This window comes from Hyaena hyaena, unplaced genomic scaffold (assembly GCF_003009895.1).
Source record: "Hyaena hyaena isolate Hyena2069 unplaced genomic scaffold, ASM300989v1 scaffold_317, whole genome shotgun sequence".
NCBI lineage: Eukaryota > Metazoa > Chordata > Mammalia > Carnivora > Hyaenidae > Hyaena > Hyaena hyaena.
In genome coordinates, this window is record NW_024080950.1 from 701,783 (window position 1) to 717,099 (window position 15,317).

The window sequence follows — 15,317 nt, forward strand, 5'->3', positions numbered from 1 at the left end:
ACCAGTTTTATCCCTTCTCACCCTCCAAACAGCAGCAAGTGGCCACCTATTTCTTTCATCAAATCTTTTCTTCCTACCCTGACAAAGGTGAAGTGAATTAGCAGTAGCAACGTCCACTCAGAGCAGTAACAAAGGAAGCAATGGGAGCGGAAAGGGAGATTTGATGGGGGAAGTGCTCTTCTATTTTTTTTTTTCTCTCTCCTTCTAAATAGTGTAGGTGACCTCTTAGATGGGAAAATGTTAATAAAATATATTTGTTATGCTCTTATAAAAGTGCCCCTATTGACTAACCTGTCAATAAAATAAGGGTCATTCTCCTTGAAATTTTGATTAGACTTCTAGAGAAATATAAAGAGGTAGCCATGACAGTTTATCTTTAATTGCTCTGCCCATGGAAATTTTGGGTTTCTATGGAACTTCAGTGTACCAAAGCTAATGATTATGTATCTGTTGTTTACATGAATGGATTGTATCTTCAAATGTGTAAATGGGATTTTCTTAATATCCTCAAAGCAAAACACCCCCAAATTCTGACTTTATAGACATTGACAATAAGTGTAGACTGGTTTATATCTAGTGCCAAGAAATGTATATGGACTAGGGTAAGACAGAACACTAAGAGTGCAGATATTGAGGGGTTGGTGACCAGCGTGAAAATATTTGTAAGGTCACCATAAGGCTCAGAAGACTGTATCTAAAGTTTCAAATGCCACCTTCAATATTGATCTTCTTTCCCAAATCTTTGGAAGAGAAGGACAAATTTAAGAAAGTTAACAGACAGCAGTATATCCTAGCCTCAAGTTGATCCAGTAGTGACCCATCTCTGGAAATACATTTGTAAACAGGAGTCCCCAAATGACCCAAATGAAGTCTAGACTGGCATGGGAGCCAGAGTATGATGTGCCTTTCTCCAGCAAGGAAGGCCTGGGGGTTGGAGGCGGGCAGCCATGCATTTCAACTGAGGCTCATGTGGGGACGTGACGGCCACTGTGGACAGGCATGTACAGGAGCAGACGGGGAAGAGAACTGGGAATCAGAGGAGTGGGGTTTCAAGCTGTTTCTTTTGGGCCTTCATTTATGTCTCTGAGTGTCACAGGTAAAATGGGGGAGATAAAGCCAATCTCATAGAATTGTTGTAAGAATCACATGTAATAAAGATATAGGCTTTTATAATATGTAATTCACAATAATGAACATTTTTATGTAGACCTCATTATTTCTATAAAGGCTGCTTGCTTTGCTCTAAATTCTCATGCCTCCTTTTCTTCATGATGATCTATCTAAACCTGATCTTTCCACCAACTTGTAGGATCACGGGTTTTCTCCTTCCATATTAGAGAAGTCCTGACTCCTCAACTGCCATCTTCAGTCATTGGTGTCCTCTCTTTCTCCACGGGTCCCTGTCCCTCTGCTACACTCACATTCAGCCACCTCCCCACCTGACCCTAACATTCTCTTTTTTTCCCCATTGAACCCTTGAAATAATGTATGTGAAAGCTCAGGTATTATTATTAGTTTCTCACATTTTATAGGATAAAATCTGTACTTCAGCCCAAAACTCTGGCCTAAACTACAAAGACAACTTTTCCTTTCACTACGTTTGCTCCAGCAACTGTCTGCTCTGTTGATTATTCCTGATACGTTTTTGTTGGTTTTGTTTTGTTTTGTTTGCACTTCTCCCTCTGTTCTTTCGCTTGAGCCGTTTCTCCTGCCCGGGGTACCCTTTGCCTTCCTTCCCCTTGACTGAAAAATCCTGGTGATGTCTTCTGGCCTCCTTGAAACTCTCCTGTATTGGCACTCGCTGAATCACAATTCCTGTCTACACCGTCCATGAATGACTGTGGCCTTGGATTGCTAGGTCTGTTCACGCTATGCTTCAAGGCCTGACTAAATTATAGACCCATTCTGGGAAGGGCTCACGTGCTCCCAGCAGCCAGCCGATGCAGAGCAGGACAGCAAATAAGGGTTCCACTCGGGAGGCAGTCCTGGCTCGAGGCGAACACATGATGCCACGTTGGACGTTGAAAGAACTCTAACTGGATCCAAGACAAATGGGGACCAATTCGTATCCAACAAACCAATTGACTTATCAAGGAACTATGAAATAACGATAGTAAGGCCCTTCCTCCAACAATAATGTGTTCTGTTGAGGAGAGTGCTCAGCTCTGTACTGACAAGTGGACGAGATATTTTCATAGTAAGTAGGCCTAGAACAAGTAGAGCAATCTGTATAAAACCATGGGTTATCCTGCTTTTATTTCATTTCTTTACTCTCTTTCCCCTGTCCCGTTAATATTAAATACAGTTGTCAGTGAAAGTCTCAGTAGAACCAGGAGGAACAACCCTTTTTGCTCTTTAACATGTTAAGCATCCTTTTTATTTTTCCTAAAGGAAGAAGATCTTAACAATGCAATGAATAAAGAGCGACAAGAGTCTTCAATCAAATCAAAACTCCTGAGATTGCAAAAAGAGATTGACAAAGCCTCAAGAGACCGGGCAGGTGTGTCATTGTGTCTGTGAATGGCCAGATAAGCGCTCTACTCGGAGGATTCACTGAGAGTTAGGGTGATTCCACTTTTGCCAACTGGGGCAGGGACCATCTCACTTAAAGAATCCTATGTCAAACCTAATTTGTGTGAATAAAGAAAAATGGGAAAGAAGAAAGGGGAGCACAAACAGACTGAAAATGACATTTTGGTCTATTTGAGAGAGCTACAGAAGCACTATGTCCCCATTTCCAAAAACGCAGCGTATTGCCGTGTTTCTGAAATTGGCTGGAATGAGGGACAGTTCGTTTGGTTTAAAACACGGTAAACCCACTGTGCACGCAGCTTTTGGTTTTCTTGTTTGTTACTTTTTAAACTATCCTTCCACATGAATAGTTTATCACAGCGGCCTTAATGGACGAGGTAAATATTTGCAGAGCTCACCCTCCTAGATGTAATGAGGAAAGAAGTTAGGTATGTCAGAATGTGACGCTGCTCTAAAGCGATACATATAATAAAAACGACCCCACAGTTATGATTCTGGAACTTGGAACTTCTCTTCTGTGGACCAGAGCAACCCATTGAAATGTAATCCCTGTCAAGAAATCCAAGAGAGTGAAATGTTTAGAACCCTAAATACCATAGCGAGGGAGAGCCCAACACTGTGGGAAGTGTTGGGAATGGACCACGGACTGGGTTCGCAAGGAGGATTCGAAAGCTCATCTTGCCAAATAATAATCAAGATACTTTTAAACTCCAGCATTTCTCAAATTTCATTAAATGAAGGTACAGGCCACTGCTTTAGTAAAATTTAGTAACAACTACTGCAGAAAGGCCTCCGGCGCTGGGAAGTCCTCCTGGTTCCACCTCTGGGCGCAAGCTCCCCGGCTGCCCCGCTCAGCTGTGAACCGCGAGGGCAGGGGGACAGCAGTGACTGAGAGAATCATTTCATTGCCAGGTTTGGAACAAATGCTGAAATCCTACTCGAGCGACTCCACCTTCTCGGATGCAGAGAGCCAAAGAATCACAGTGGCCTTAATGGACGAGGTAAATATTTGCAGAGTTCACCTTCCTAGATTTAATGATGAAAGAGTTATTTTTAGAATACTTGTTTTCGGGGCCGGTTTGACCTCTCTTTGCCTCCCTTTTCTCATGACATAGAATAATCTGGTAAGAGAGCTTCTACCTCACCTACTTGACAGCAGTTGAGGGACCTGGAACAATTCAACTACTTAGAAATGTTTGCTTTAGTGTCCTTCCCGGAAAAGAATTGTGCCTAAAATAGAATTCCCCCAAAATAGAATAATTCCATCAAGGCCTGGAAACCATGTGTACTTTAACTCAGTTAAGGAAAGTAATTTAAAAAAAAAAAAATCAGGGCCTGCTTTCAGAAAGACCCATATCTGGATCTAATCCTGCCATTTACAGGGACTTAGGACTTCAGTGTTCTCGTCTGTAAAATGGGGATATTGGTCCCTCCTTCAAAGGGTTATTGTGAGGATACAGTATTAGTTAGAAAATGCCAGCACGGTGCCCAGAGGAGAGCTGAAAACCTGGTAACTATGAAGATTCCGTTTTCCACCGATCCCCTAGCTAACACCAGGTCTTCGGAAAACAACAGGAGAGAGGAAAGATGTGAGGCACAGAAGTAAGAGGGTTGTCTGGGATGTGTGGTCAAAGCTCCTGAGAAAAAGGGACAAAACTTGAGAGGCTGAGGTTTTTTTGAGGGGAGGAGAGGTACTGTCAGGAGAGGGCGGGGAGAGACATCTCTAGGCCTTTTTGCTGAGAGCCTGGACCACAATGGGCCCCAGGCACTTGTGGGGAGTGATGGACAATGCAGCCGATTCAGAGGAGCCGGCAGGCAGTGAAAGAGAAGTTAGCAGAGGGCTGTGAATTCTATATAGAAATAAAGACAAACAGATACTATGCACTATGTGTGCTAGATACGGGTTTTCTGCTATGATTAGTGAGATAGGAAGTTGACTGGAGCTAATCTGGGAAGAATTCAGGAAGAGAGAAAATCTTTAGCAATGTTTTGAAGAATGTGGGGAGCTGGGCCAGCTGTCCTTACCTTGTACTTAGCCCAGTAACTCTCTTGTGAAAGCAGGTACCTAATAATTCTGTCCAAACAGGCAATTTCAATTGTTCTTTCGTGAAAGGAGATAGTTAGAGCCAGGTACAGTTTAATCTACTGTTTAGCAGAGGCTTCCTTAAGAGCGGGTGCTGTTGTAAAAACAAACCTAACACTCTTAGTGAAAAGGCCTGAATTCTGTTCACTTGGGAACAGAGCTCTAACATATTTGCAGTGATGCATGGCTATAGTTTTTGTGAAAATATAAAGCAGTCTGTAGAACATTTTCTGTGATAGTGCAAAATGTTTGGTTTTCTAATTCTATGCAAATAATATTTACCAAAATAAAGTCTTATGGTACATTTCACGATGGTGTTAAGTTATAAGTTTATTTCTTTGGTTGTTCTTGCATAGAATTTTGACAGAGTCATTACCAGCATAGAACATGCATTGGGATCATCTGGGTACATGCTGGCCTGATCCAAGTAGTGGAGGGTGCAAGATCTGAGAGGCTCTGATTCCTGAAGTCATGGTGTTTATGAGGGAGCAAATATGAACCGTCGAGCAGTAGATGGCAAATACCCATGTAACTTCGTTGCACACCCCTGCATCCGGTGGAGGGATATGGGTAGACTTTGTGTTACCCGGGGAAGGTTTCTTGCGGGAGGAAATTCTGTTTCATTTAAATTCTTCCTAATTCATTGCCTCTTGGTCCTTCAAGTGCCATATTTGAAACAAGGATGTTGATAACGCATGTTCTAGCAGAAAGTGTTGTGGAAACTGAATATATTTAGAGTAGATACTGCCTTCAGATACCGGAAGGAGTACCACATAGAAGAGGAAAGACACTTGCCCTATGATGCTGTCAGATGCAGACTAGGTCTAATGGTAGAAGATAAGCAGTAAGTTTTGGCTTCATCTTAGGTAGGCCTGTCCCACAGTGCAGTCGATCAGAGGTGTTCATTCAGTTCCTTCCAACCTGAGGTGCTGTGGTCCCTTGGCCAGGGATGTTAGGGTTAGGAATTCCCATGCTGGAGATGTGGAAAAGGGAGAAATAATGGTCAGGAAGAGATTGGATAAGCAGGCCCCTTCCAATGTTTACATTCTGTTATTTGATTTACTCTAAGTGAACACGGCTTAACAAAGAAGTTATTATAAAGTTTCTAGTTCAAGTTCAAATGGAGAACAGGAGGTCAAATTAAGAATTAGTAGTGTATCTTTAGCTTCATTTGTTGTTTAGATGTTTCTTTCTTTTCTGTGTGTGGGGTGTGTATGTGTGTGTGTGTGTGTGTGTGTGTGAGAGAGAGAGAGAGAGAGAGAGAGAGAGCACAAGAGAGAGAGAGAGAGAGCACAAGAGAGAGAGAAAGCATAGGAGGGGCAGAGAGAGGAGACAGAGAGTCCCAGGCAGGCTGTGCACTGTTGGCACAGAGCCTGATGCAAGGCTCCAACTCACAAACTGTGAGATCATGACCTGAGTCGAAATCCAAAGTCAAGACGCTTAACTGACTGAGCCACCCAGGTGCCCCTAGCTTCACTTATTTTTATACTCAAATACCCCAGAACATTCAGTTTCCAGAAATGTTACTGCAAACTTTTGGGGTGATATAAGACCTCATCTCTTTAAGAAAAACAATAACAGCAGCAACAGCAGCAACAAAACCCATCTCACACCATTTCAGTTTAATTCTATTGATACAAGTTCAGTTGTGTTCACACTACTGAGCACAATGTTCAACCGCCTTTCTTCAAGGCTCTCTGAAAGTCTACCTTCTGCAATCAACGCTTATGATTCCGTTTCTCACTGCTCAGCAGAAAATAGCTCAGAGTAAAGCTATTTGCTGCCACAAAATACTGAGTAATATATCTATCAAGCTTTCTGACTTACCCTGTAGAGAAGAGTCCAGAATGAGGAGCACTTAACAACTAAGCCTTTCCTTTAAACTACTTAAAGGGTCCATTTTTTGCTCTCTTTAGCAATTTGTGTGCATATCTGCATGAAGTTGAATGTGTACCTTTCTAGACCTCTTTGTCATCTTGGAAGTTATCCTGATATCCCTTTACCCATCCAGTTGTACCTCATTTTCTGGAAATTTACTCACACGGCCAAATGATGTATCCACAGACCAATTTGAAACTAGACCTTTTGCAAGCAAACTCCTACAAACTGTCATCAGTGTTAGCAGAACTTGAGCAAAGACCTCAACCCAACCATCCCTGCAGTAACTCCATCTTCAGGTGGAAAGAAAAGGTAAAACTTTAAGAGAATTGGTTGTAATTTCTCGACTGGGTTTGCTATTTGTAGTGGCTTCAAGTAGTATGGGGGCAAAAAGGCTATTATGAATTATATGTGCCATATGTCCCAAATCCCAATTGTGGAATTTTATGATAAATTTATTTTTTATTCCTTTTGGGTGCAGTAATAAGAATCAGTCACAAATGAATACATTTTTTGGTGGACTAAACATGAGCTAGTAATTCTTTGGATTCCTTCTTCTTCCTCCTCATATCTTAAATTTGTTCTTTGAACATGCTTTTCGAATAAAATTTCTATGTGCCTAAATTGTAAGATTTTGTGATATGCTCTAGTCCCATCCATTTCACGTAGTACATGCTGTAGATAAAGTGTGAGTATAATTTTTAAAATTCACACCTATGTATTTTCCCAGTGATACACTCTAAGAATTGATGATGAGCACCTGAATATACATAGGTCACTACACCTTGCAGCTCTTTTCCATTTTCTGTCAGAAGGAGGAGCTGTAACCATCTTGTGATAAAGGGACCTTTCTCTTTCCATGAAACTCAGAGCTCTAAAATGGTCTCAATCATGGCCGATTGAGTTATGGCAATTTCACTTGCATTAAAGCCAATTAAAGTTGAATTTATAGAAGTAATGCTTGAACGTTATTATTCGACCTTGAGGTGCACGTCAAAATTGCAAACACAGTGTATAAAATACAGTAATTGTCTAATCTGAAAATATTAAGGCTTTAGAAACAAGAAAACTTTACAGTAGAGATTTTTTTTTAAGTATTGAATAATTCATTTATACTCTCCTCCCAAAAGTTAAGAAAACCAAGTTCCTGAGGAAAACAGCTGTGGAAGAGTTACTTCTCATAAATATATTTTTTTAAGTTTTTAAAATGTTTTATTTATTTTTGAGAGAGAGATAGAGACAGCATGAGCAGGATTGGGTCAGAGAGAGAGAGGGAGACACAGAATCCAAAGACAGATTCCAGGCTCTGAGCTAGCTGTCAGCACAGAGCCCAACGCGGGGCTCGAACCCACGAACTGTGAGATCATGTCTTGAGCTGAGGTCGGACGCTTAGCCGACGGAGTCACCCAGGTGCCCCAGTTCTCATAAATACTTCTGATGACAGTGTTATTAAAAATGATTTTTTAAAACTATTTAAACAGCAACAGATACATAGTTATGTGAAAATATCTCGGCCTTTTCGGATGAAGGTGAGCAGGGCATCTTCTGCTGGGCAGAGACTCCCGAGTGCTTCATCTGCAGGTAATCCCATGCCCATGATAATTTGGGGGCGGGCTCTGTTGGTAAGGCGCATTGCTACATTTACATTTTATTTTCAGAATCCTTTGGGCCTACATCAGCGCAAAGAAATTTGCATTTCAGTTAGGACTGCTTCATTTGTTGGTCTTTGTAGCTTTCTGTGCAGATGTTATCCAAAATGTGGGAAGGAGTCAAAAAGTGGAGGGTTGAGGGAAAAATGTATGACCTGAGAAGGTACAGTATAGTTCAGCTCAGCGCCACACTATGCATCTTGCCTACTGACACAGCGTTATTAATTATTACCGGATCCAACTTTCAGCCTCCGGTGTGGCCCAGCTCGGCAGTGGTCTTTGCAAGGCTTTATATTCTTTTCAAGCCAGACAAGATGATGAATTAAATTTGGAAAAAGGTAAGAATCATTCTCAAATAGTTTGATTGCCTTCCAATTTAACTTGACTAAAACTCCTGTCTTTGTTACAACAGCCTGAAAAGTTACTTCAACGGCAAATCATTTCGGGTTTACAATGACCCTTCTTAGAAAATAAAGATAAATCACATCAAAAATCAAAGTCACATAATAAAAACAGCTAACATTTATTCAGTATTTACTAAGTTCTAGGCATTGCTACAAGCACATTGTCCCATTTAATATTCATAAAAGCCCTGTGAGGTAGATATTGTTATTTATTCCCATTTTATTGTCAAGGAGACTGAGGCAGAGAAAGGTTAAGCACTTTGGCTAAAGTTACAGGAAATGGTAGAGCATGCTTTGATCTCAGAAAGCCAGAATCATGCTTTTTATCACAGTGCTTACCTAGGATAGAATGTCAGTAATGGAAAGTTACTAGAAAGGTAGCCTCACCTTTTTCTTTTTCAGAAAACTAAACATACAGGAATGTGAAATGACTTCCTCTCATGGCTTAGGGTAAGCTTGAATTCTAGAAGCCAGGTCAGAGGACTTCCAGCTTTATGTTTCTCCCACTTATCCCTTAGAAAAGTGTTTTTACGGCCAATCTAAGGAAACGACCCCTTTCTTTGTGTCACAGAGTTTTGATGAACATGGAAAGGTATGATGTCATGGGTTATCTAGACCTCAGCATTAAATAAGAAATAGCCACTAGCCTCAATTTTCTCTGTGTGTCCAATTAGCAGCCAAATTTGGATGTTAAAGCTGCTGTAGTGATCTGGAAATGAAATGGTTAGTGAGAAAGAGTTGTGTCAGAGGAGAGAGCTGTTTATCTGCAGGCAGGACATGGTGCCCAGAGCCAACAGGAAGTCATGATGGATTTTGCAGCCATACCACAGGGACACCATGTATTTGCTATTGGTTAATGGGTGCTTCCTTTTCAGATTGTCAGTCAGATTTCTTCCAGCGACTACTTTCCCTTCCAGTTCAGAAAGAAATAAAGATAAGAAAAAAGGAAATATAGTAGACCCCCTCCTCTGTTCATCTTAAATCAATGTTGCCTTTACCTAAAAGTTGGAAGTGTTAGAGAAGTCACTTTGTTCTTCATCACGTCATCTCAAGGTTACCTACAGCAATAAGTAAATGAAACGCTGTATTCCCACTTTCCTTGTGAATAAAAAACACATTTCTCTCAGATGCCACCTAGACCCCAAGGCTTGAGTTTGAGTTACATAGTTACACAATAAACTTATTATCTTCTTTGTCTTCAGTTTCTGTTGGCAGCAAAGTCTATTTATACTTTATCTCATAAGTGGGTTATTTATTTATTAAAATATTTTTAAATGCTTAATTATTTTTGAGAGAGAGAGAGAGAGAGACAGAGTGTGAGCAGGGGAGGGGTAGAGAGAAAGTGAGACACAGAATCCAAAGCAGGCTCCAGGCTCTGAGCTGTCAGCATGGAGCCCAACATAGAGCTCAAACTCACAACAGTGAGATCATGACCTGAATGGCAGATGGACACTCAACTGACTGAGTCACCCAGGTGCCCCTATAAGTGGGTTCTTTAAATAAAAGGAGCCATTGGAGGCTCAGGGAAGCTAGCAACAAGATTTTAAAGTATTTGTTTAAATTCCTATTAGTGAACTGTGTCAATCCGCTGACTTGAGAGAACTCATTGGAGGTGGAAATTAGGCTGAGAATGATCTCCTGCAAGAATAAAAAAAGTGATTTATGAGTGACATGAGATAGTAGGGGTAGATGTGGACAGTCTCTTTTGCCTAAGAAAGTAAAGCACTGGGGAAGAAAATGAATGAAAGAAAGACTAAACAATGACCTCAGAAGGATGCTCAAAGTTAAGGAGCTCTCTTGGATCCTGAAGGAAGTGGATGTGTCTGCTCTGATGTGCAGAAAGCAGCCAGAGAGGAAGGACTCTTTCTCATAAGGGAAGGATTTAGCCAGAGTATTTGGGGCATCTATGGTTAAGTTTAGGGTTATTAATATCAGAATAGTATGTGTTAAAAGAGAGAGAATTAGAGATGGGCCGTGTGTTTCTTGGGAATTCTATTTATTTGAATCATTGACAGTTTAAAAAGTATTGTCTTCAAACTGATATTTTATTAAAGTTATCAAAAATGTTGAATGGGGAGTTATATTTCTGTGCAAAGTTTTGAGTTGGAACTTTGGACTGTGAAATTGGCACATGTAATGGAGGGAAGCTATCTTGATCTAAGGAAAAGTCTGGTAGCTGAGATATAATAGTCACCATAGCAGACTGTCTCGGCCACCAACATGAGAAATCCTTAACACACAGACACCAAAAAAAGAGTTTGATGACAAGCTGTATCTGAAATGAGCCATCCACCATGAGAAGGATATATGATCCAACCTGGTTTCTTTTTTTTTTTTTAATTGATGTTTATTTATTTTTGACAGAGAGAGAGAGCAAGCAGGAGAGGGGCGGAAAGAGGGGGAGACACAGAATCCAAAGCAGGCCCCAGGCTCTGAGCTGTCAGCACAGAGCCTGATGTGGGGTTCAAACCCAGGAACCGCGAGGTCATGGCCTAAGCTGAACTCGGACGCTTAAGCAACTGAGCCACCCTAGCGCCCCAGTGCCATTTTGTTTTTAACGAAACTATTTTATGACATAACTTGGTTGCTCATTATCTTATTCTTTTTAATATTCTCTGCATTATGCCTGTTTCACACAGAGGTGTTCAATAAGTTTGGCTTTATCTCAATCATGTGCAGAGACTGATGCTAACAAGTGACTCCTTGAAAGCAGAATCTCCTTAAAATTGTTTTATCAACTGGGCTCAGGTTTGTGCTTAAATGGCAGAGACCCATTTGTCTAACTGAATGTGCATTTTTACAGGTGACATTGTGACTATATACAAGAAAGAGGAAGAAGGATGGTGGTTTGGTTCTTTGAATGGAAAAAAAGGCCATTTTCCTGCTGCTTATGTGGAGGAGCTCCCTTCAAATGCCGGGAACCCAGCTACACAGGCATAAAACAAGATTCTGAACATACTACCTTACTCTGTAAACTACACAATGTAGTGCAAATAAAGATAAATGCTGTCATCTTTACAAGTAGCTAATGGAGTCCTACCTGTGTGTCACGGCACTTTGCACTCTTGCTCATTTGCTTGAAACAGAGTTAGAAGATGGAGAGCAAAGGGAGAAAAGAAAGAGACCCCGCAGTTCCTAGAGTTTTCAAATCCTAGCAGACCCTAGAGATGCCCCAATGCAGCCCCTGGTGTCACCCAGAGGGAGACAGAGTTCAGATCATTCAGCCACTTGCCTGAAGTCACATAGTTTTCTGGTAGCACAACGGAGATTATGCCTTGGATGTTTTTTTCATCTGGACTGTGTGCCCACAGACCAGAGCAGGCCTGTGAGGGGTCAGGCAGTGTCTGGGAGACGAGGAAGAACAGATTAAGTTCAGCAGAGTCTTGGCAGATAAGACCCCAGGGAGATAGACCCAGGTTAGGAGAGGGTAGAATAAAGGATCAGTTGAGGCCAAGCATCCCTACGATCAGGAGAGGGGATGGTGGACAAGAGGTCTGATACGAGGTAGAGGAGCTCAGTGTAGAATGGAGCTCCATCCTGAGCTAACAACCTTCTGAGGTAAGGGCTTCTTCTAAGCCCTCTCCGCACAACCAGAACTGCTCTTAGCAGGGAAGTCGGGTGTGAGCCAGAGAAGGCTTGGGATCTGAAAGCAAGAGCAAGGTGGATAGGAAAGCGTTGAGAAAGAGACAGTGTCTGAAATCTCTTGCCTCCTTCTACATTTGGAAATTTCATATGCCAATTTAGAGGTATGATACTTGCACTTCCCAATTAGTATGAAAAGCATACCCTCAGCAGCTTCCTCATGAAAGGAACCTTAAACGTTAATGAATCTCTCTGGATGGAAAGTTCTGGAAACCAACATTTACTGTTAAAATGGAATTTTTAGAGAGAAGCAGCTTTATGCTCCTTCCCCAAATGACCTTTAATGGGTAAATTCTTCCCAAGAGGAACATTTTAGAATGGAGAGAAGTGGTATAGCAGCACCTTCCAGAAAATGGCCTGGAGATTACACTTTATTAAATGGAAGATCATAGTGTTGATAGAAACATCTGGGCATGTTTACTTTGTGCCTAATAGTACATTAGAGTAATTAAAATCCATTCCATTACTGTCCTGCCACCTACATCTTTTTATTTATTAAATTTTATACTTTTGAAAAGGAATTTTTCAAACCAAGGTACATGCATTTTTTATACTCTGCACCACTGCAAGCCTATGGCAGGATATAACGAACACAAAGAGATATTTATAGATAGAGATACCAGACCTGAAGGAGCTCATGTAAAATTTGTTATGTGAGACATAACTTACAGCCTAGAAGAGCAGATCAGAAGTTTTAATGTCATCCTTAATGGTGTACTAATGAAGGCTTTCTACATGTAGAAAGTTGGCTGAATAATAGGCCATTAGACCATGAAGAGAAAATTTGAATTTATATTTCCTCTTCATCTTACTTCTTTCCATTAAGCCTTGATGTATAAAAAATTGTGTAGCAATTGACTGCAGCCTACAATGGATCATTTGTGTAGAGAAAGTGATGATAATAGTGGTTGGGCCCTGAAACTCACTGGAAGTAATTTTCAAAGAAAGACGCCCCTCTTTCTTCATAAATCAGCTTTACTTTGTGAAACCATAAATGATTTTCCTGTTTTGCAACGTTGCTGAAAATTCTTTTTGCATCTGTGACATATAATTTTTAAACCTCAAAGAAATACCATAGGCAAACTGCGTATACAAATAGAGTTGGGCAGGATAGACTTGCTCAATATCTTTTTAGTAGGGCAAGAATTTTCTGATTGGACAGGCAGGAATGGTAGCCCTTATGTCTAGATAAAAATTAAGTGTATATTGTGAAGGTTAATGATGTGCACAAGTCTTCCATACAGAATAAAATAACTTTTAATATTAATGCTTTTAAACTCTTTATTGGGCTTTCATTATTACACTCCACTATGCAGCCCCATGTCTCAGGAAGTTCTTAGCAACATTAACATCCTGAAATATAGGCAGTAGAGGCCTGAGCCAGATTTTCACTGAAAATATCAGGAGGCATTTTTCTACTTTATCTTCTTTCTAGTCATATGCAAACTGATACATCCGTCGTGCTATCAACCAGAAAGATGTATTAATTTCATTTTTTTGCATTTTCGATTACCCGTAATAATTAATATTTATAATGACAAAAAGCACTTTAATCACTTAAAGTGCCTTCCAATCTATCAAAAAGTAATATCCAGTTTAGGGTAAAGTAAATTTTATTGCACAGTATTATAAGGCTGTAACTGATCAGTAATTGGAGCAGAGTGTAACTTTGTTCTCCTCCGCCCCACCCCTCCTAAAGTCTTAATGGCCTTAGGGTGTAATCAGCCTGACCTAGAGGAAGAAAAGTGCATTAGGTTCAAATAACACGTCCTGCCGTTCTCTGCAGCATTACACTGGAAGAGGGTATAATCATTCCCGGGGAAGATACACCTGGAGGTGGGGGCAGGGGGCTAGGAGCCGGGGGGGGAGCTCCGGGCTTGGACCAGAGTTGGGGACACAGCAGAGAAGAGCAGGAATCTTGCAGAGGCAGTGCGGCTACTCGGATAGAGCTTCGAGGATAGTGTCAGCGATTCTGGAAAGCTGTGATCCAGCGTGCAGGGCCCTGCCGAGCGGGGGATCCCAGGCCTCCCGCTCCCAGTCACAAACCCCACGCACGGTCAATCGCCAAGGCAGAGAATCCAGGTTGTAGAGCCCGGAGCTCAGTTTAGAGGAACCAGGTGGACGTGTGGGTGCCTGCAGCTGAGGAAACGTGCCTAAGCGGGAGAGCCTGGTGGCCATCCCCTGGGGGGTGGGTCACGGCAAAGGGGGGACTGAAGCAGCATCTGCCAGCCCGGCGGAGTTTGAAGTAAACAGACTTGCACAGAATTCGAGTGAAACGCTTTCTCGGAGGAACTACGGGGTAAGGCGAGGCCGACCTGGGAGTGGAAGCACACCGAACCGGCCAGAGAAGGACCTTGGCTCCACGGCTCAGGACTAAGGATAGAGATCTGGGGACAACAAAGGGAGTCACACCAGGGAGTGCCTGGAAAGCACTGGAACCTGCCTCGCCGGATATATGAGGTGGCAAATGGGTTACTGATCTCAGACTCAGCTGACTTGTAATTTGGGGTTTTCTGACACTGGGGCAAAAGGCTCAGTGCTTGCTCCAGCGATTTCCGAGTGTGGTGCTGGGACCGGCTGCACCCATATAACCTTGGACTAAGTTAGAAATGCAGAATGTGGGGCGCCTGGATGGCTCAGTCGGCTGAGCGTCCGACTTCCGCTCAGGTCATGATCTCGCAGTTCGTGAGTTCCAGCCGCGCATCAGGCCCTGTCCTGCAGCTCAGAGCCTGGAGCCTGCTTTGGTTTCTGTGTCGCTCCCTCTCTCTGCCCCTCCCCTGCTTGCGCTCTGTCTCTCTCCGTCTCTCCAAAATAAATAAACTTAAAAAAAAAAAATCCAAAATGTCAACTCCTACCTTACACTCCGTCAGAAACCCAGCCATCTGTGGTTTAGCGAGCACTCCAGGTGCTTCTAACGCAAGATGAAGCTTGAGAACCACTGATTTGAATGATTGCTGAGAATAGTGTCTGAACTATATCACACACCGCGGAAGGAGTACTGTTGGAGAAAGTGGAGAAATCCCACGTACCCAGGGAGTCAGCTCTAAAAAAAGAAGTATCCCCTCCTTTTGATCCAATAAGTTATTTCCATTTTTTTATAAAGGATCTTTTTTTAAAAAATTTAATGTT

At 41.9% G+C, this 15,317-nt stretch overlaps 1 protein-coding gene across 1 annotated transcript in view; it reads left to right on the forward strand.

Annotated features, from left to right (window-relative positions):
• NOSTRIN (nitric oxide synthase trafficking) overlaps positions 1-11,567 on the forward strand; it is a 59,377-nt gene extending 47,810 nt beyond the window's left edge. Inside the window, exons 11-16 of the mRNA XM_039248789.1 lie at positions 2,392-2,500; positions 3,445-3,533; positions 6,680-6,805; positions 7,975-8,074; positions 8,391-8,480; positions 11,350-11,567. Of these exons, the coding sequence (XP_039104720.1) occupies positions 2,392-2,500; positions 3,445-3,533; positions 6,680-6,805; positions 7,975-8,074; positions 8,391-8,480; positions 11,350-11,486 (651 nt within the window). The 3' untranslated portion in view covers positions 11,487-11,567. The remainder of the gene's footprint in view (positions 1-2,391; positions 2,501-3,444; positions 3,534-6,679; positions 6,806-7,974; positions 8,075-8,390; positions 8,481-11,349) is intronic.
• The last annotated feature ends 3,750 nt before the right edge of the window (positions 11,568-15,317 follow it).